The sequence below is a fragment of the Ciconia boyciana genome, chromosome 4 (assembly GCF_034638445.1).
Source record: "Ciconia boyciana chromosome 4, ASM3463844v1, whole genome shotgun sequence".
Lineage (NCBI taxonomy): Eukaryota > Metazoa > Chordata > Aves > Ciconiiformes > Ciconiidae > Ciconia > Ciconia boyciana.
This window is the reverse complement of record NC_132937.1, coordinates 66635032-66657473: the sequence shown is the minus strand read 5'-3', so window position 1 is coordinate 66657473 and position 22442 is coordinate 66635032. Positions and strand designations below refer to the sequence as shown.

Below are 22442 nucleotides of genomic sequence, written 5' to 3'. Positions count from 1 at the left end.
CAGCAATGACCAGATGTCCTTGCACTTCCTCAATGCCCCAGTTGTTTTGCTAGAATTTTAAGAATTTTTCAGCTTTTCCACTTCTTTTCATAAATTAATTCTTCTGACTTGAGTGGTATTATTGAGTATGACAACTCTTTTTTGAACATATTTCAAATAAATGCAAACTTACTTCTCTTCCTGACTCTGTACTCTGCCTTGATGGTGCTGATGAGAATAAACTACATACAGATTATGAAAAAGTGGCAAAATAAGTTGTGGTACTCTCTAAATAATGAGCTAAGAGTGAAATAGCCATGGAAATTCCTTTTCGAACTTGTGGTAGGATTGATTGTGCTTTCTTTCTTGCTGCTAGAAATGCTTATATATGTAAAATGTTGGCCCAAGTAATAGTTTTAATCAATTGCTTCTGTTCCCTATGTCAACAAGGTATGCTGTTTTTCTGTTCCTTGCCAGAATGTCATGCTAGTTATTCTAATTCTGCAGCTATGAAATGTAACTGGACACCACAACAAATGATATTGTTGTGGCATGACATTGCAGAAAGCATTAATATACTTTTTCTCCCTTTTTAATCAGGTGTTTGAAAAGAAATTTTTTTTTTGTGTTCTGTTACTGTGTGTCTTAAAGTGTACTAAAGATTTGTAGGCTAACAATAGGGAAAACTAATGTAAAATTACATACAGAATAAATTATTTTATGAGGAAAAAGGATGACAAAATGATTTTCCTGTAAGTTATCAATGTCATGTGGAGATTATATATATTTGAATTTACTTAATTTTCCATTTAGTGACATACTAAATTCATACTTGCCTACATTGTATTCTCATATTATTCATTAAAGGAGGGTTTCTTTTGAAAGGCCAATGGTAGAGAACAATGTAATATTCGGGAAAACCCAGGTTTCCAGCAAAATATGGCTTGCAAATTGATTATATTCTGATGTTTCTACTGCTCCCCTGTCCAGTGCTATACCTAGCCATTAGAGAGGAACTTATTTTCATGGTCATGTCAAACATAAATCAAAGCAGAGCATCAATTTTCTTAAGGTATTTCAGCAATTAGACTGCGAATGTTGACCATTGCATTACTGGTGTCAGATTCCTGCACAGTAATATGCTATTTCCTAATTAAACAACTACAAAATAATGTAACTGATAGGAAATGGCACATGTGGACATTCACCAAAGTTATTTGATACTCGGATCTAGCTGACATAAAAATGTAATGTAATATGAAATATTCCTGATGCTCTATGTCTAGATGGTATAAATTCATCAAAACAAACCTATGAGCATGACAGCTAGATACTTTTCCTACTTGTTTTGACAATCACATTATTATTTCAGTGGAATTACATGCTTTCAAGCTTTCAATGTGTGATGTGTGTCAGTTGCAGGACTCCTAACACCAAATTAAATTTAAAAATAATAACCTACAGAAGTTTTGATTGTCAAGTTTTTACAGTGTTCTTCCATCAATTATTTCTTTTTTTTAATCACTTGAGGTCACCAGTACAGCTTACATGGTTCTTGACAAGCCCTTTGCTTTCAACAAACCACAAATTGGTGCTTTTAGTTTCCATTTATAAAACTAAAGCCATGAAACCTGATTACTCAATATACATACAGACCTTTCTTTGTCCAATTTAGCACTATTTTAGGACTTGATGTAAAAAATGGCAGCCTATAATCGATTTAAAAGTGCCCTCTGTATCACAGGTTATTTCTGCAATTGAGACATCCTTTCTTTAAATTGAATGTAAGACTTATCATCCTTAAAATTCAATTGTAAGATAAACCTATCCAAATCAGGCCTATCTTAAGATTTGCTTGTCAGATGAGTATCTGACAAGTCAAATTAATATCTGAAAGTAACTTTTCCAGTTTTTGTTATTTTGAAGACAAATATATGACCAAATAAGAAGATTAAGTGGTAAAATTATAATGATATGCTAACATGGTTGCAACTGGGATTACTCTTTTATGGAATAAGGGTGTGTTTTTCTGTTACAGCACTAACCATTTCCCAAGAGATGTAGCAACTAACCAGAAAAAGTCATTATTGCTTCAGAATAGCTGTCCAGAAAGGGAGTTACGATTGGAATGGTATTAATTCATGCTTGATCTTCTAATCTGCATACCTGCCTGCAGACAAACATGAAGTCAATCATGGAAGACAAATTGGAATGTGATGCTGTGGTGTCCCTAGGACAGTTGAATTGCATTTTTTTGGAGTATATGCTTGAAAGAAAACTGAAACCATTTCCAAGATCCTGTCTTAAAAATGTGCCTTTGGGCAGTCTTTTATCGCAACCCAAGTGAAGTTTGATCTTTTCTGACCTTTTACCCTCTTAGGTTACTTCCTGACCTTTTTGGAACCAGTAAACAATATCACTGTAGTCCAGGGGCAAACAGCAATCCTCCACTGCAAGGTAGCAGGAAATCCATCTCCAAATGTCAGATGGCTAAAAAATGATGCTCCAGTGGTTCAGGAGCCAAGACGGATCATCATCAGAAAAACAGATTATGGTTCACGTCTGAGAATCCAGGATCTGGATACTACGGACACGGGATACTACCAGTGCGTGGCTTCGAATGGGATGAAGACGATAACTGCAACGGGAGTGTTGTTCGTAAGGCTCGGTGAGTTCCTGGCTTTTATAATTACTCAGACTGCTTTATAGACTAGGTATTAGTTTTCACAATAGCATAATGAGAAATGAATTTGATGTTTTAAGAAGAATTCTCAACACGAAAGGAAATAAAGCCATTGCCTGGGGCCTCTCCCCCAGCGCAGAACTTCTTGGTTGAACTCGATACCCATTTACTGGTAATAAAAGAAAGTAAATACAGATGGAAAGGTCTGTAAATACGTAGTGAAGAAAAAATTTTAAAGAAGTGCCAGTATAAAGTACAAAAAGGTTTCATTGCCTGGAGTTTTCACTCTACTACTGAACTCAGTCTGTAAAAAAAACCTGAAAAGAAGAATGATAAGCAGTTTTCTACATGATGTTCATAGTGCTGGGCCCATCCTTGTGAAATATCTATCTGTACTGCTGTGTGAAGCCTGGCCTCAAATTCTGCCCTTTGACAGCTGAAGGTACACCACACCTTTCAGGAAGTACTTATATTGCATTTTGGAGACTTAATCATCCAGCCTGGAAGGCAACCTTTTATTTAGTTTGCTTCTGAAACAATGGGGAAAAAAGTTCTGGAGACATTTTCGTAACATTTCTTTTTTAAGAAATTTCTTAACACTAATTTTGTAGTGAAAATAGTTAACTCCACAGTTCAGTTTGTAGTGATTCATTAAGTGCTGGGTATTGGACCTTGTTCCCGCTGTGACAAAGGTTAAGAGCATGCCCTTGTCATACCATAAACTCTGATAATAAGGCTCAGGTGGGGCTTATTAAGAGGTAAGTGATGTGTCAAGATAACACATTGTCTTTTTAACAGCCTGTGTTTTCATGGTGGGAGATATTTTCTAACAAAAATTAAGCCCACTGAAGTTGCTGCCTGAGCAGACAGAGAATTCATGTGATTTTTATTTGTGGCTTTGAAAATAGTAGTATATAATTATGTGCAGGAACACAGAGGGGTTTGTTTGAATCTTGAGACAAACCTTCCTTAAAGAGACAGTTTCCTTTAGATTGCTATTGAATTTTTTTATGCTGCTGTCCTTGAGCCAAACTTGCCAGCAATGTTTGTTTTTTTTATGTCTACAGGTCCAACAAACAGCCCAAATCACAATCTTCAGTAAGTACTTTTTGGAAAATTACTTAATGCACTCTGACCAGTTTTGTTCTGTAAGAATTTAGTTCATAAACTCAGTAAACACTGCCTGCAACCACACTGTGCTTGCTAAAAATATCTAATTTGATCAAAAACTCACAGAATAGTTGAAGCTTTTTCAGACAGGGATAGCATTGTGTTACACTACTGTGTTTTAGCAGTGGGTTTTGGTTTGATTTAATTTTCTTAAGCAATTTCTGCTTGCTTATTTCATATTTTGGACAAGCAAAATACCACAAAGTCCTGATGTTTGAACAGTAATTGTTTACAGGGCAAGTATGGGCTGGAAGAATGGTTAAAAATGAATGGGTAAAATGCTTAGGTTGCTGTGGTTATAAATTTACTCATGTTATAATAATATAACTTGAAAAGTCAGATAAAACAAGACTAGAATCTTGTCTTTGAGTAGCTAGGTAAAATCTCTGTTTGTTAGTGTAATTTTGACTTTGGTGGTGTTTTGGTGATCTTTGTTAGCTGCCTGGGCTCACTTGCTGATCCAGTCATAAGGATGAAAATAGATCAGTTCTGTTTCACCGTTGTGCTTTATGTGTTAATTTTAATTTAAATACTGCGTATTGTATAATTTATTGAAATAGATTCTGCAGTTGATCAATTAATGTAGTGAGGAATGCAGTCTGAGGCCATTTTATGCGTTAATGGCATAAAATTAGTGTTGGTGGTGGACAAATTAAAAATAAGAGCAAAAGCAAATTTGTAAAGACATGTGGATGCTTTTCAGAAGTACATTATTGATCAGTGTTTGTGATCTCTGAACTCCAAGTGGCTTGAGTGGAAACACTTTAAGTAACTGCAGTGGGCTGAACACTAATCCATCCATCTTGCATGTACCTCACTCAGTTGTCTTACATATATAAAAATAATACCACGCTGTACACATTCTTGTATTTTATATACACAGAAAGTGTAAATGAATTCAAAGCATTTCAATATTATAGGGATTTAACTAATTTTCATATTTTTCTTAAAATTGATTGCTAACTATTGAAGATTAAAAACAGCTGTTCATAACAGAATCCAAAAAAATGTAATAATTTTTGTAACCACTGAAATACTACTTCAGATCTCATAGCACTTCAGAAAACTGTTATGCACCTGTTCTACAAAAGAGAAAAATAGTGAAGGAAGCTGTCTGATATTTATGAGATCAGAAGGCAGAGACTGGTGCAAGAGACAGCAAACTGAAATATGCATAGTGAAGCACTGAACTGAAGTTCAAAGAACAGTTCTCAAATGCAACTGAAAAGTAGCAAGCTCTGAGCACAAGGTGAAAAGCTGGGAACGAAGTTTTACATTGATTCACTTTTTGTTACTGAGCAAATAATTAATCTTATATCTTTTGGTTTCTCTAATATGTCCCAAAATCTTCTCCTGCACTGAGCATTAACTTATTAATATTTTAGAAATATCAATATAAATAAAGAAATTCCAACTGATAAAGTGAAAAAAAAGTACTATGTGACACATATTTCTTAATTACGTCCCCCCCCAAGTGGAAGTGAATTAAGGTTCCCGAGCCATGTTTCATTCTGGTTTTGCCTAGGTTTTGAACGCTTGACTATTCAACCTTTGCTGGTTTTGACCTCTAAGTTAAAATAATGAAAGAAATAACAAAAAAAAAATTCCTGTTACTTTGACTATGACACCTCTAAATTGGTCTTGTACCAATCGTATCGGTGGTGGACCTGGAAGCAGTAGTATGCCATCATTGTTTTGGACCTGCCATTAAAAGGTGAAGTGAAGGGTGTGCTGCTGGTAGATTTTTATTTTTTTTTTTAATATCCACTAGATTGAAGAGAAAGCTGAAACTTGAGAAAAACAAGTTCAGGTCAAAGGTCTAGTGAGAAGTCGTGAGGGACTTATCATGTGAGGTCCAGGAACTTTCAGGGATTACAGATTTTTGCCTCATTGCATGCCTGCTCCTGTTTTAATTTTTTTCTCTTTCCTACTTAACCAGGTTTTGTCTGCCTTTCCAAAGTTCCTATCCTTCCTTTTGATACTGTCTTTTTTTTTTTTCTCTTCTTATGCCTCACGATTGTTCCCATGTTCCTCTGCTCCATGCTTCCTGCCTAGTCCTTCAAATAAAATGCTGTGATTTGGCAGTATTATTTTTTTCTTTTCAGGAACTTATTATGTTTTTTTTACTGAATATTTTGTATAAAATTGTGCAGGTCAATTTGTAAGCCAGAAAAGAGGAAAGGGGAAAAGGCAAAAGAAATACCTAACTGCTTGGAAGGAGCCTGCATGGAACAAAGGACTCTTTCTGTTTGCTGGCTGCACAGCACAGTCTCGTGTTGAGCCACCCGAGAGCTGTTTCTCCTGGCATTAACGCTTCCAAAAAGACATGCTTCAGTGGAAGTGCTGAAACCTAAAACCATTGTAACTTGGTTTAAAACTATACCTAATGAATTATTAAGGGATAAAAAATATTACCTATGTAGATACCATCTAGCAAGGTATTTTTATGCAGTCCATGTGTTCTGCTGTGGATTTCTAGAAATTATCTACAACTAAAGATTGCCAGAGATCAAATGTGCATTATGCAGTCAGACTTGCCAGTGCAAAAAAGGGCCCTGACCTTCAGGTAGTGAAGTTGAGACATTTCCATAAAAATATAAAAGTAAAAATTTTCAGCCAAATACATACTCTTAAACTGGTGTGGATTTTTTTGAGAGGGTGGAGAGATCTTTATTTTCTGTGGAGGTCCGTATCTGTAAAAATTTCTAGGGATTTTTCTGTAGATATGGAAGAATTCAAGCTATCCAAATTATTTCTCAAAAGTATTAAAATTATTGAAAGTATTAATAGCTAGTACAAATTAATTTACAAAGGAAATAAAATCAAAACACAGTCAGAAAACTAGTCTCTGACCAGCCTTTGCTGCCAAAAGGACTGTGCTACTAGAGGACTGCTCTACTAGAGGACAAGCCAGCAGGTTGAATCCTTTCTCTCACTGCATCATGCTATTACCTTTTGTATCATTAACATTATTAGCTTTTGGCCTTCTAAAGAGAGACATCCTGTCTGTTCAGAAAGGTATAAGTGTGTGGAAATAAAATAAACGGGTAGCAAATACCGGAGAATGTTTTTTTAGCATGATTTAAAATTAAGCAACGGATGTTAATCTCTTGGAGTCTAAAAGTAGGAGGGCAGAAACAGTTGCCTTCCCTTCAAGAGATGTTGCTCTTACAAGATAACATCATTCTAAACGTCTACATGTTCTCTAGTCTAATGTGTTTTTCTCTTGAATTGAACGGTTAGATTGAATTTTACCCATTGGGCAAATTCCTGTTTTGAAGCTGTTTAGATTTCTCATTAAGGCTGTGACTGTAGTGGTGCCACCTTGAAGGAAACTTGGGGTGGAAGATATCTGACAGTTTTTTGGCTCTGTGGAAAATCTGATGAGGCTTTAGCAGAAGTGAGGAAGGCACAACAGAGTACAGGTCGAAAGAAGTAGCTATAAACTCAGCCTTTGCCAAGTGTAGGTGAACAGAACTGGCTCTGTTGCCAGTGCTGCACTTTTCCCCACATGACCTTTCTGCAGGCTGCTCAGGATGCCAGGAGGTGAATGTCTCCTTCCAGAGCCCTGTGCAGGGGAACCAGGCTTTCTAAGAAACCTTGAGAAGTCCCTGTTTTATCAAACTCTGACTATGATAAGTTCTGAGTTTGCAGTCACTGATGCCTGTATGCTGGACCCTTAGAAGGAGAAATAGGTGGGAGGAAACACCTTCATGAAGTAGAAATTGTCATTACTTTGGGGAGGAATTTTTGAGGTATTAGTCATTCAGAATAAATTTGCATGCTCTCATGCCTTATTTTCTTCAGGTAGTTTGGGACAACAGTAAAAATTTTACGATTCAGTCCATTGAAAAAAAGTGATGAAGCAATTGAAGTTGAGAAAAAAACAGTTCTTTCACACAATGGAAAACAGAATGTCTTTAAAAACTAGTAACACATCTGAGTTAAAACTCTGGTGAGGAACCCTGAGGCTGGGGTGGGCAATTTATTCTCTGTGGGTCTGCATATCCCATGGCTTTTATCATATAGCCAAAGCTCTTCTATGACCCCAAAGGGGACCTTCTGTATGATGTGATGGGCACTTACATAACTTTATGATGGGGGGAAGTATGTTTTCATCATGTGACAAATCTCCATGCCATTGTAAGTTGGAAAAGGGAATATGGGGCCTTGGGAAAGAGGGTGGAAAGGAGTGGGTCATCAGAGCACTTCACCCTGAGGCCACCTCCCTGCCCATGGCTGGGGTCTTCCAGGTAAAAGGCAGTAGCTGTGCGGGCAAATAGTTTTGTAAACTGGATCTGTCTGACAAACCAAAGGTACCCAACATCACATTAAAAAAGAAGAATACTATCTTTACCGTCACACAGCAGCACCGCTCATGTCTTCCTCCTTTCCTCACGTCGCATGGCAAATAATCTTTAGTCTCAGTGCAGTTCAGCCACTGAGAACAACATTTTTAATCTTGTAAATTATACAAGATTATCTTAAAATTCACATAAACAGACGTTTTTATTACCAATACAAGTTGTCTCAACTCAGAAGTTACAGTGTTTATTCAGGCCCGTGAGGACCAGGTGTTCAACGATGGGCCTCCTCCAGAACAACATGCACGCCTTTTGTTTCATCAAAAAATACGGCTGAGATTGCCGTCTTTGAAGTATATATATTTTTCTAAGATATTTGTGGTAACATGTTGAAGTTACAGAATAAGCACATACTTTGTGTTCTGGTTTCCTGTTTTAATCAAGGAAAAAGAAGGATTTTGTGATTAAAACACTGGACTGTAATTTTAGAGGTCTGGATTCAATTTCTGGCTATGCTTCTGTCTCCATGTGTGATGGCAGCAAGTTGTTTAACCTTTGTCTCTCCATGTTTTGTACATCAAGTGGAGATGGTCGATCTTGGAATTTTTTGCCTTCCTCTCTTATGGGATCAGATCACTTCAAAATTTTTAGGGTACATTCTCTGCCCATAAAGCATGGAACATTATTCCTATTTTACGAATGAGGAACTGAGGCACAGATTATCTCGGGCTGGTCCACATTAAACAACATCTGTTTGCCTTGGCAGATTTCCTGGCTACCTGACAATCCAATCTGGGGATCTGGCTGGGCCATGCTGCAATTCTCTCCTAGCCCCTGTGTGTCAGTTTCCTTTTTTCTTTCAAGGTTGGGAGGGAGGCTGTATTTTACCCTGGTGTGGGGTTGGGGCTCCTTTCAGGGAATTTGGATCCACAATCTCAGGTCTGCTTCTGGGTCCATTGGTTTAAATGTCCTTTGACAGTTGCTCAGGCCAAGACAGGAAATTTGTAGAGGAAGGAGGGAACCGAAACCAAGGGTGCACTAAACAATTTTACATACTCTTCTCTCTTATCTATTTTAGATTATAATTTTTTGGTACAGTGATTGTTTTTACTCTAGCTGTTTAGGATACAGCCTAGTAGGGCTCATAAGTATACCCTGTCATAAATAATATGTAAATAAAAATTATACTCTGGTCTGTCCAGAGCTGTAGAGTACACTCAGAAGAAGCTGACCCTCTATCTTGTAATGGAAACTGTGAAATTTTTATCCTAATCTTACTTTTGTGTTTCAAAAAATATAATTTTTCTCATGAAAAACCCAGAATATGTGTAATTCAAGGCAGCGTTAAAGAGCAGTGGAAGTAGTGGTTTGGGTTGCTTTGCACCACACCAGATCCCAGCTTCTTCCCACACTACATTATTTCTTTAGCTTTAATCTTGCACTTAAATCTTTTCTAATCACTAGTAAATAAATGACGAAAGATCTAATGCATTTTATATTATCTAGTGATAGAAGCAGAAATTCAATATGTGCTTACAAAATTGACTAATTTTAAAAGCCAGATGTGTATTTAACTAATATGCATAGCATCTTGGAGTAGACACAAGTATCTGTATTCCTGCAATTTGTTATCTGGGGAAACTATTGCAAGTGGTAGTTTTTTCCTTTCCTCCAAAGGAAGAGAAGAATAAAGGAAAGAAGCTGACAGGGAATACAGAAAAAAGGGTGACAGTTTGTTTCGATCTGTTATGCTAACTAATCCATATTTTTCAGAAACCCCCCAAAACCAAAGGGAAGCCAAACATATGCAAAAGAGATTAAAAATAGACCTCCAGGAAAGCTTTACCTTATTTGTACTACTGTATAAATCAAATGCCCCTGAGACTTATGGTGTAATGCAGCTACTTTGCACTGCTTTACTGAGAGAGCCTGGTTGCAAAGACAAGAAAGCAGCCCTATGGGACTTGCCTGCTGTTGGGCAAGGTTTCCAAATACCTTAGGAAGAAGAAGCGATTAGTTACACTTCTGTCTACTCTTACAGTTCAGCTAACTTAGGGTTAAATGTGAGGAAACACCTTCCCACTTGTTATTAGCAGTACTGTCAAGATACTTTTAAATGGGTTGGATCAAGCAGTGTAATGAATGTAATGCTTACCACTTTGCATTTATATATGGGACTACAGCATGCAGTACACCAAAGCACACAAACACTTTCTTTCCTAAGAGTTCTGCTTTCCAAAATTTAGAAATTTACCTTGTAGGTGGATATTAAAGGAAGTTGATAGTTTCTGTAGGGGAGAATTTATTCGCAGCCCGTGTGCTGGGATAGCCTGCTTCTTACTCTGCAGAGTGGTGGTTATGTTTTTGATAGCCAGGAGGCTATCATATCAGGCAAGCTGTAAGGTGCAACTCTGACATGTGCAGTGTACGGTGAAGAGCCAAATGCAGCTCTGACTTTGTAAATATGTGACCCCAACGTGCCCTCTTCCAGCAAATTCCAGATCAGGAGCAGGTGCTTAGGTTTGGGCAGCTCAGAGAAACAATTTTTGTTAAACTACTGAAGAAGTTGCAAGTGAAATAAGACATTTGTTAATCTGTTTAAGGATATATGTAAATTGATATTCAAAGTAGTGGTGGCCCTTGGGCTTTTGGCAAGTAGCTACTGCAGCTGTTGGACATCCCTGATATAAACAGCAATCTTTAGTTTGTTTTGATTTTACTTCCTCCTTCTCTCCCTCCCCTTCTCTCCTCCGTTCAGTAGCTTAAATGGCTTTCAAAGTATTTATTGTATGTCCTACAAAAGGACAGTTATATGTCCCTGAGACTTCCTGTCAGCATTTGATGCCACATTGAGTTTAATTAGAGTTCCTTAGGACGCTGAATAGCCTGTAAGTGCATACAAGTAAAGGGTGAACGGTGTAGTTAGGCACAAAGATAAAGGAACACTATTCTAATGAAAAGTAGGTAATTTAACAAAATGAGATAATGTTGTAACACCACACCATAAATCATCCTTTCAATTTTTATGGCTTTACGGTTAATTTTTCCTTACTTTTGTATTATTTTGTTCTCCGTTTCAGTTTAAAAGAGCCAAACAAACTATAGATGCAGCTAATTTATTTAGTGTACTTGAGAAAAGGTGAAACACATGGTACAAACTGATAAAACCTGAACATTTCCATTCAAAACTAAATAACATTAAGAATGATAGAAGGCATTGTTTTAAAAAAAGGAGAAAGAAAATGTACTAAGGACACCTGCTCTTTTAAATTGATACTGCTCTGCTAAGTCTAGAATCTGAAGTATTTGAGGTAATACTACTCTAAAAATAAGGTTGCAAGCAGCATGTCTCATCAGCAGTCTCTCTCATGCTCCTCAAAAAGGTCAATCATAAATGTCCCATTTCTCTTTTTTTTCAGTCTGATAGTAACACAGAAGAGGCAAAGGATTACTTTAGGTGGGGCACAAACAATATTTGATATATCACATAAACTTTGTTTTTATACGTATGTGTGCACACACATACACATGCTTCACCCACCCCCCAAGTTTTTCTAATAGTTCAATTTGCAGGCCAGAAAGCATGCTTACCCCTGCCTTGCCATGCTTTCCTTCAAGTTGGAAAATCAATCTGTTTAGTTCAGTGGGACACTCTCAGCAGCCTGACCTGCATATAGAAATCCTGATACTTTCATCTGACTCAGTTTTGCAAAACTACCTTGAAAAAACTCCATTTTTTCACCTGCCTAATGCCAATAAAGTAGTTCCAGATTGCAAAACAATGAGTAGAGGGGTAAGGAAACAGAAAAGAATAGTTCCAGTTGGAAGGGACCTACAAAGATCATCTAGTCCAACTGTCTGACCACTTTAGGGCTGACCTGAAGTGTTAACTCGAGGTTAACTTCAGGTTAAAGCCTGTTATGGCAGGCATTGTCCAAATGCTCTTTTTAAGGCACTGACAGGCATGGGGCATCGACCACCTCTCTCTGAAGCCTGTTCCAGTGTCTGACCACTCTCTTGGTAAAGAAAGGTTTCCCAATATCTAGTCTGAACCTCCCCGGCGCAGGTTTGAACCATTCCCATGCGCCCTGTCACTGGATCCCAGGGACAAGAGATCAGCACCTCCCCCTCCCCTTCCCCTCCTCAGGAAGCCGTAGAGAGCAAGGAGGTCGCCCCTCAGCCTCCTTTTCTCCAAACGAGACAAACCCAGAGTCCTCAGCCACTTGGCATCCATCTGCCGAGCATCTGCTAAAGACGGGTCCTTTCCAAGCAGAGGAGAAGAAATGCCAGCGCCAAGGCTGGATCTGGAAGAGCGAGAAGACAGCCTGTGTGTGAGCACAGCAGCATGGTCACCTTTCCCGGGCTGCTTTCCAGCTGCGCAGCCCACCCCATGTGCTGCGTTGTCCCTCCCCAGGTGCAGGACCTTGTGCTTCCCCTTGTTGAACTTCCTGGGGCTCCTGCCTTGGTGGGCTACGACCCTAGGTTGATGCAGACAGCAGAACCAAGCCATGACTCCGCGCAGGAGGAGGGATTTGGGCGCTGCCGTAGCGAGGCTGCGCCGGGCAGTGCAGGCTGGTAGGAGAGCAGAGCCCCGGGACGTGGGGGCAGAGGGTGCGGTGAGGAGGAGGTCAGGCCTGGGGTGCTGAGCGGTGGGGCAAGGGCTGGCCCTGGAGACCCCCCGGCTGGAAACATCTGCCCCAGGACCAGCTGCAGAGATGGGGGGAACAACGAAACAGTACCTGGCATGTGTAGGAGGACCCCTCAGCATTAACATCCCACCCCTCCCGGCAAAAAAGCAAAAGACAGTGAGGATAGCACCACCACCTGTGCTGTTAGTAACACTGAGACTTTTTCTGTAGTTTTCATGCATTTATTTTATTTGCATAATTGGTTTTGGGGGGCTGGGAGCCCTTGAGTGCTGGCGCATGCCCCAGCTGATGGCCCAGTCCGGGTTTGGCCATCCCCTGAGGCACCCTCCAGGGTCACCAACGTGGTGCTGGCCTCTTCTTGGCTGGAGAGGCCTTGGGGCTGCCGGTCCTCCTCTTTGGGGGTCGCCGTGGCCCCCCAGGGAAGCGTTCACTGCCCCGGCTGGGAGTGGAGAGACTGGGCACAGCCTCCCCTGGCTCCTCCTGCCTGGGCACAGCCTCCCCTGGCTCCTCCTGGGGCTCTTCTTGCTCCACAGGGCTGGCGACAGGAGCAGAGGGGTGGCTGCTGGGACCCCCACCAACGGCAGCGGATGAGGTGCCAGGGAGCTCATCCATGCTGGATCTCACAGGGCTGCCGGAGGGGGCTGGGCTGGGGGTGAGAGACCCTCCTCGGGAGGCAGCGGGGCCAGGGGCACACATGGGGCTGTCCTCCCGCCCCCTGGCAGCACGGGCATCCTGCCGGCCCAGCAGACGGTGGGCCTCTCTGCGGTGCCGTTGCACAGCGACACGTGCACGCTGTTGCATGAACATCGCTGTGCGGTTTTGGAGGGAGACCCCCAGCATCCGGCCCGGCACCTCTGAATCTATCCCATGGTTGTTCAGGATGCCTGTGACGGTGTCCTCCACCATGGCTGCCTCCAACACCCTGCTGCCAAAGGTCTCCTCCATCTCCTGATGGACCCAGGACTGCAGGGTCTGGAGGAGCGTTGGGCTGTTCTGGAAGAAGTTCAACCAGTTCGGAGGCTGGAAGCCACCCACAGGACGCCTGAGCACCCCTTCTGCAGCCCATGGTTGGGGTGCTCCAGGGTGGTGGAGGTCGTGGGCAGCTGGGTGTCTGGGAGCTCCTCCCGCCTGGCGGACTGATGGTGGCAGGGATGGTGTGATGACGTGCTCCCTGTAGTCATTGTCCGCCCGCACCGAGTGCAAGATGGAGAGGATCCTCCTCTTGCAGAGGGGGCACTCGGGCTTGCTCTCAGCCCACCGCAGGATGCATGGATAGCAGAACTGGTGGAGGCATGGCATCGCAAAGCTGGCCTCCTCCCAGCTGTCCAGGCAGATGGGACAGCGGTCGTCCAGCTCCGAGGCCATGCTCTCCACGCGCTGCAGTGGGCTGTGGGGAGCTGGGGATGTGGAGCCGCTCCCTCTCACCGGCGCTGCAGCAGCGGGTGTCACGCTAGAAAAGGAAGAGAGGCCACAGTCACTGGCTGGCCTGGGGAGGGCTGGCAGAAGTGCCCAGGTCCCTCAAGAAGGGAGCCCTCCCAGCTCCCCAGGGTGAGGTGTCCCCTCCCAGCTCACCTCTGCTGCTGCGAGCGCGCCTCCTGGGTGCCCCGGCTGCCTGAACCTGGCAGGGCTGGGGAAAATCCTTCGATGGCTCTGGGGTCAGGCACTGAGAGCTGCAAGGAACAACTCCCCGAGCACGACACCAGCACCAAGGCCTCGCTCAACACTCCAAACCTCGCGACCTCGCTCAGCTGGAGTGTGGCCACAAGCCGACTGGGTGGGTCTCGGCACCTGAATATAAGCAGCAAGGGACGCATGGTCACAATCCGTCGCTAGGTGACATTACAGTCCATCGCTTGGAGATTTCTCAGTCTGTCCCTCGGTAATATCAGAACCCATCACTTGGTGACGTCACAATCTATTGCTTGGGGATGTCACTACAGGCCATCCTCGCCCATGTCGCTCGCCCTGGCAGCACTGCAGCCCCAGCACATGCATCTGGGGTTCCTGCAACGCCACTGCCCACTCCATCACCCCATCTCTTGTCTTGTGCTCGGCATGGGTGTTTCACGCCAGTCACCGAGGCCTCGGCCGTGTCTTCCCAGGGCCCCGTCAGGTGGCTCCGGCTGGGGCAGACGTCTCCAGGCACACGCGGCCAGAGGGTTCATTGGATAACGCCTCGTGCCTCCCTGGGAGGCTGCAGGACAAAGTCCCGCAGGCTCTCCCCACAGCCCAGCCCTGCTGGCCAGCCCTCTGGGCTCCCCTGCTTCCTGCCACGGGGGTCACAGGCAGCACTTGGCTCACTCTGGTGGGTCTTCTCCTCTCTTTCTCCCCTAGCCTGAGTGATCCTCTCTGCTCAGCACCCATCGGGCCTCATCTGGGCACTATGTCCCGTTTGGGGTCCTGGACAGGAGGGAGGCTGACAAAACAGAGGGGCTCAGGGAAGGCAAGGAGGGTCTGTGGGGCTGGGGCTGGTTGAGCATGGAGCAGGGAAGGTGTCGGGGCACCTCACAGCCCACCCCGGTGCCTGTGGGGAAGGCATCAAGGGGATGGGGACAGGCTCTTCCCAGCACGGCCTGGTGGGAGGGTGAGAGACGGTGGCATCTCCTGATGCTAGGGAGGCTCAGGCTGGAGATAAGGAAGAAAAACCAAAATCCCTGTGAGGATCATGAAGCCCTGGAGTGGGTTGCCCAAAGAGGTTGTGGGATCCCTGAGCCTGAAGGTCTTCAAGGCCTCAAGGCCACTCAAGACCTGAGTGGCCACAGCCCAGAGCACAACTGTCACAAGCCCATGAAGGGATGCTCACTGAAGTCCTGCAAGAGAAAGCATTGCCAGTGGGAAATACAGCAAAGGTTTCCAAAGGTGCAACAGCTTCCAGAAGGTTTTGACTTTCTGGCTTCACTTGGTTCAGCTGCTTTCGCAAACATTTGTTTACGATAGGATAGGATAGGATAGGATAGGATAGGATAGGATAGGATAGGATAGGATGGAATAGAATAATTTTACTTGGAAGGTACCTACAATGATCATCTTGTCCAAGTGCCTGACCACTCCAGGGCTGACCAAAAGTTAAAGCCTGTTATGGCAGGCATTGTCCAAATGCTCTTTTTAAGGCACTGACAGGCATGGGGCATCGACCACCTCTCTAGGGAGCCTGTTCCAGTGTTGGACCACACTCTTGGTAAAAAAGTTGTTCCTAGTATCTAGTCTGAACCTTCCCTGGCGCAGCTTTGAACCACTTCCATGTGTCCTGTCACTGGATCCCAGGGAGAAGAGATCAGCAGCTCCCTCTCCACTTTCCCTCCTCAGGAAGCTGTAGAGAGCAATGAGGTCGCCCCTCAGCCTCCTTCTCTCCAAACTAGACTAACCCAGTGTCCTCAGCTGCTCCTCATAGGACATGCTTTCCAGCCCTGTCACCAGCTTTGTTGCCCTCCTCTGGATGCATTCAATTACCTTAACATCCTTCTTAAACTGTGGGGCCCAGAACTGCACACAGTACTCAAGGTGAGGCCGCACCAATGCTAAATACAGACGGATAATCACCTCTTTTGACCAGCTGGTTATGCTGTGTTTGATGCACCCCAAGATGTGGTTTGCCTTCTTGGCTGCCAGGGTACACTGCTGACACATAATGCTCTTAGCATCAAACAGCACCCCCAGATCCCTTTCTGCAGGGCTGCTCTCCAGTCCTTCCTCTCACAATTTATACTTATGTCTGGCGTTCCTCTGTCCCAGGTGCAGAAGCTGTCATTTGTTGCTAAATATAATGCCATTGATGATTGCCCAGTGCTCCAATTTATGTACATCCCTTTGCAAGGCCTTTTGTCCCTCAAGAGAGTCAACAGCACCTCCCAGTTTAGTATCATCAGCAAGCTTACTAATGGTGCATTCAACTCCTGCCTCCAGGTCATTGATAAAAGTATTGAACAGAACTGGCCCTGGAATTGAGCCCTGAGGGACACCGCTGGTCACTGGCCACCAACCAGATGTAGCCCCATTCACTACAACCCCTTGAACCCTGCCATTCAGCCAGTTCTTCACCGACTGCACCATATACTTCCCAAGGAACACATGCAATGTTACCTCAATCCCCAAAATAGAAAGAGTCTGTCTTTCCTCCAAAGTAAGAAGAGTCTGTCTCAGCAGCAAGCAGTATAAAAAAAAATTGTTTCACACAGGAGCAAATTTTCAGGAGGAGTGCAGATTGTCTTTTTACTTTCTTCTGTAATAGATCAGAGTTTATTACATAAAATTATAGAATCATTTAGGTAGGAAAAGACACTTAAGATCATCATGTCCAACCGTAAAATGTTACATGTTACATAAAAACATGTTCTTAACTGTAAGATCTGCTAAATTACACAGGAGTCTGAAACTTCGAGCAAAGGCATGCTTGTGAGTGCGCTGTGTTAACAAAGCTAAAACTGTAGCTGCTTTTTGGCTCTGAGCTGCTGTGGTGATATTCCCCACATATTGTTGGTAGCTGCAAGGTAGCGTGTTCATGCTGCGTTTGGTAATTAATGCAGAAAAGACAACCTCAGTGAGTGACAAAGTTTAACTGCGTGTTTTTTATTTCAGCATTAGATTGAGGAGAAGAGAGAAAAGCAAAAATGTATTACAAAATCAATAGTTCCAAGGCTTGGGCACTCCAACAAGAATGTGCAATGGGTGATCACTGTACTTTTAAATTCTCTGTCATTCAGACTGACAGATACATCCATATACAGGATCTTAGTTTTCCAGCATTAAGAACTGAATGCTGAAATGCTAAACTTGGAGAAGCATTTGATTTTCTAATTGTGTTTTCTACATGTTTTGATTCATGAAGAGTTTATTAATGTTAAGCCTGATTAGATTAATTTATGGATCTGTGATGCTGGTACAATTGCTACTCACAGCCTATCAAGCTAATAATGTTTGTGTAGCATCATGTGTGTGGCATCTGAAAATAAATTATAACTCTCACTTGGGAATGTGAGCTATTTTGTTTTGCCTGAGATACAATGCAGTATCCACTATTATATTGTGGGAAGATTTAAATGAAGAAATGTGACATTCAGCCACTAATTGGTTATACATAGGGAAAAAAAGAAGAGAGGAGTCTTTGGAAATGAGGTCTGATAAACATTCAGTAAGTGGTTTTAAGTCCAAAGGAAGAAAAGTAAAGGGAAATTATCATTTGGGATTACATGCGGGCTGGATGGATACCCAGGCCTTCCAGCAGTTTTGGGTGATTCAGGGTGCTGTGCCCCCAGCCCCAACAAAGGGTAGCTGCAGAGCCAAAGGTTGTTCATTTCTACCCTCTTCCAGTGGCTGAAGTAGAAGAGTGTCTGTTTATTTTTAATTCTTGAGAACTGCAGGGTCTTTGATTGAAACTGGCATAGAATTTCCTGTGCAGAAAAAGCTAATTTTCCTAATTTGGAAAAAATCAACAATCCTATTATGTGGAATTATGATGACACTTCAGAATTATTTCATGAGTTCTGGATTCCTCAGCCATACCACCCAGACCTCGGTTGCTGGAGCCAGCAGACAAGCGGATAGCGCTAATAATAGACTGCTGTCTTCAGTACAGACCAGCCCAGAAGAGGAGACACATACTTACTCATCTATTGACAGAAAGAAATGGTGACACACAAAAAATATTAGGTTTTGCTCCAGATTTTGGCAGACCATGTGCTCTCCTGGTGGTAGCCCCTTTATGCATCCCCGACCTGCCTCTTCCTCCCATTTCCATAGCCCCTGCCCTCGGCCTTCAGCAAACTCCTCATACCATTGCCTCAATTAACCTTAGGCGCTAGCCTTGACAAGGGTGCCAAGCAGTTTTATATTCTCACACATGTCTGCAAAGCTTGCTGTAGATGGGGTATTTGGAGAATGTATCAGCTACATTCTCGTAGGTTGGGCTGAGCACATGAAGATGGAAATGACGTAAAGGCTGGACAAATTTGGGTAGTGTTTCATGGGAACAGCAAAAGGTATGTTCCAGCAAGTCTCAGGTGTCTGCTCAACAGCAAGGGAACACGATAGCATCACAACCAAATGGCTGCTCCTTTTCCTGATAGTGGTTTTGGTTTGGGTTCTAATTTTTTTTTTCCTAAAGAGAAAAATGGTGATTTTTTTGAAACACCTCATTTTTTGAAACACCTGAACCATTTCTTCTGAAGTAAAAACAAAAAAAATTAGCTTTGGTCTGTGGAAAATTTCAGCTCAAGTAAGCTCTACAAAATTAAGAGCAGCTATGAAAAGAGCCTCTAACATTGGGAAGTATTCACAAACTGTAGCTTTCTCAACATTGCCTAGAATAAGTAGTTCATATTGTATCCATAAAAAGTAAAAGAGAAGCTAACAAGTATTTCATATTGTTGCTTAGATGTTTTTAAAGAAATAATTTAGTTGATGCTGGGGTTTTCTGATAAATGGAATATGCTAATTTTTCCTTAAGACTGGAAAAATTAGTGAAACTGACACTTCAGTATTATATGGCTATAAATAGCTGATATTTCTGTAGTTTTAATAAAAATGTTCTGTGAAAGACATTGAATATGAACACTTGCATGCACATATAATTATGTAACCAGTTTATAGCTGATGCTATGATAATTTCCGGCTGTTTTACAAAGCTCTCTGCTATCAGATGTATAATCTCTGTGTTAGCTGAAATAGAAAAGCCACCTTTGTTATGTTAAAAAAAAAGACGAAGACCGAAGAAAAAAATTATACCAGTACTTTCATATGTGATCACATTTTTAATGGTATGGTCAGTTAAAACATTTTTAATTCTGAAACAATTTTTAATTAATAATGGTTTTGAACCATTTTTTTTACAAAAATGTCTTAACTTTTTAACCTCTACTAATAAGCTAGGAAGCACTTTACAGATAACTTGTATTTCCCATCAGTCAAGAAAAAAAACCTAAAACGGAAAGCTTGAGGCACTTCCATGGGATTTTGTTTTTTGTTTTAAATTATTCCTTTGCCTTTCTTGTAACCCCTGCTTCTCTTTGGATTTATATAAATGGCTATTTTTGACCATGGTTTCTTAGTCTTCTTTTCTCTCAAGACTTTCTACGTCCTACCTGTCTTCCTGGCATACGTATAAAATTCCATCAATGGATTTTAATGAACTGAACAATAATACAAAATTTCTGTTTTTGCATAAAATCTGCCTGTGTAGGTAAATCACAATGCATGAATATCTACCTGAAAACTTTAAGGATTTTTTTAAAAAAAGAATTTATTATATCATATCCCTTGTGGCTTTTATGGAGTGGGGTGAGGGTTGCGCTAGGCAAGGTCGGAGCAGCCTGGTGGGAGGTGGGCTGCCCTTCTCTCACCCACCCAGGCGTGAGAAGGGACCCCTATCCCCAGACCAGCCCCCTTGGTGAGGCCCGATATCCCTCTCTCCCTCCCTCAGTCCTATGGCATCACAGCCATCAAAGCTGCCCTTTGCTCCTTCTTTCTCCCCTCAATGGCTTTCCCATCCCCCTGGGCGGCCGACATGGCCTCTTAGCTCTGCCCTCTTAGTCACATCCCTCCTTCGGCATAGCACAGCAGCCCGGGTGGAGCCCTCCATCCCCTGCGCTGACCCCAAGGCACTGGCAGCCCTGTTGCCAAAGCCCTCCTTGGGATGCCCTCTACCAGTTTTATTGCTGCCAGGATATGGCAGCAATTATAATGATGTTCTCGGCTGCTGGACTCTTCCAAGACCTTTTTGGAGCTGACCTGTGTGTACTTACTCAGGGTGGCATGGCAGGAGGAGGAAGGATAAAAGCAAAGAAGAATTTTGCTTTCCTCTGGCAGTGGGGGAAATAGGGAGCTGCCTGTTAGAGGCTATTCAGAGAGCTCATTAGCCCTGCTGTTTTTCCTTGGGGATGTCAGAGGGAGACAATTTATTAGACAGTTGTAACACACTGAGAGGGATAGCTTGCCTTAAAAAAAAAAAAAAGGGTGGGGAGGGAGACTTATAATGATTTCTTTGGTGAGTGAGAAGGTGGAATGCTGCATGGCCAGGTCCGTGTTCCCGTATGTTGAAATTAGTTTTCTGAAGTGGTTTTTTTTTTTTTTTCCCCAATTCTTCAGTAACCCTGGTTGTAATGGAGATGTTTCTGTTAAAAATATCTGACACTCAGAAAAACAGACCTGCAGCCTTCCTTGGATTGCCAGACGACTCATCTGATTTCAAGATTTCATCGCAACATGCTGACACCTTTGAAAGCAGAGGGAGAATTTATAAAAATGTCATTTGGGTAAATTGAAAGAGAGAGTTGTAGGCAGAAGTAAAATTATATCATCTATTTGAAGTTACATGTGGTAATCAGAGGATTATGGCTGGTTATACCTCCGGGGACAATCCTCTCTTCCTTGCAGAAATTCAGGATGTAGATGTCCTTGTTTAGCTTTGCTTCTTTGACTGCTTTACCCAGGTTGCTGTAGTAAGAGCCATCCTGCCACCCATGTCTATACTTCTGTATATGATTACTGAACAGCAACAAGTTTTGGTACACTGAAACCTTTTCTAAATATGTAAAGCAGTAATAAATATGTGAATGCTTGTGATACCACCAGACCACAGCAGCATGTAGTGTTAGCTAATGAGCATGCTGCCACAGTTTTATATGTTCTGTTCTTTCCTACATCTTTGCTAGTGAGGGCTGTGTGTTTTTCTTGTTATAGGAGTGATGGAGGATAATTCTGTGGAAGAAAGGAAGGCAATACCATTTTCTGTTGATTTTATCCACTTAAATAATTGAATGTGGTATCTTTTAGCAAGGACACAGCTCAGCTAGGAGTGCTGACACCCACTTAAGGCGATGCCTAGTGAGGAGAATAATTTGGTTCATGATTCAATGAAGGCATATACTTAAACCCTGAGGATATCCTCCCTCTTTCTTGCGTTTAAATGCTTTTTAAATACCTTGCATTAAAAGCATCCTTCTTTCATGATAACATTGGGATATATGTTTAAAACATTATTTGGACTATGTTTTAGAGACAGACTTTGGAGCTTGAGTTTTGTGTTTAAAAATACTGATTTTATAATCCGTTGTGGAAATAATTGCCATAGGCTAAAAATAAGGTTGTTGCTTACAAGCTGCTGTTTGACAAACAACTTACTTTTCTCTAGTTTGTCACAAACACTAAGTCCATTTGCCACTGTGTTTTTACTAGTGACTTTTCAATGAATTGCTTTATCTGTTGCCTGGCTTAAAATGGTGTCTCAAATCCTATGATTAACATTAACAAATTCATCATTTAGTAGAATCAGTAGAATAAAGACCAACTGTTATTTTTTACTGATCTTGGACATTGAATCTGGAATTCCAGTTCACAATGTACTTTTTTAGGAACTAGCAGATAAACATTCAAATCAAACACAGCACAATTGCTCTGTTCAGTAAATGTGACTTTAAGTACATTTTTTTAGGGATTTTGTTATGTGCTATTTTTCAGATAAAAAGCACAAAAATAAATGCTATTTGTTTTTATCTGTGTCTTTATCTAAGTTGTATGCTAGATGTAAGAGAATCTTGCTTTTGGGGTCTGTTGTTACACTCAGTGGGCATCTGGTAGCAAAATTCACGGGCCATATCCCTGGTGAGTGTAAATTGTCGTAGGTCCATTGACTTCAACTGAGCTATGACTATTTATACAAATTCC

General features: G+C 42.1%; 1 protein-coding gene across 1 annotated transcript in view; it reads left to right on the top strand.

The window, feature by feature from the left end:
• Positions 1-22442, top strand: part of ROR2 (receptor tyrosine kinase like orphan receptor 2) — a 159059-nt gene that overhangs the window by 117480 nt on the left and 19137 nt on the right. Inside the window, exons 3-4 of the mRNA XM_072859667.1 lie at positions 2360-2647; positions 3730-3760. Of these exons, the coding sequence (XP_072715768.1) occupies positions 2360-2647; positions 3730-3760 (319 nt within the window). The remainder of the gene's footprint in view (positions 1-2359; positions 2648-3729; positions 3761-22442) is intronic.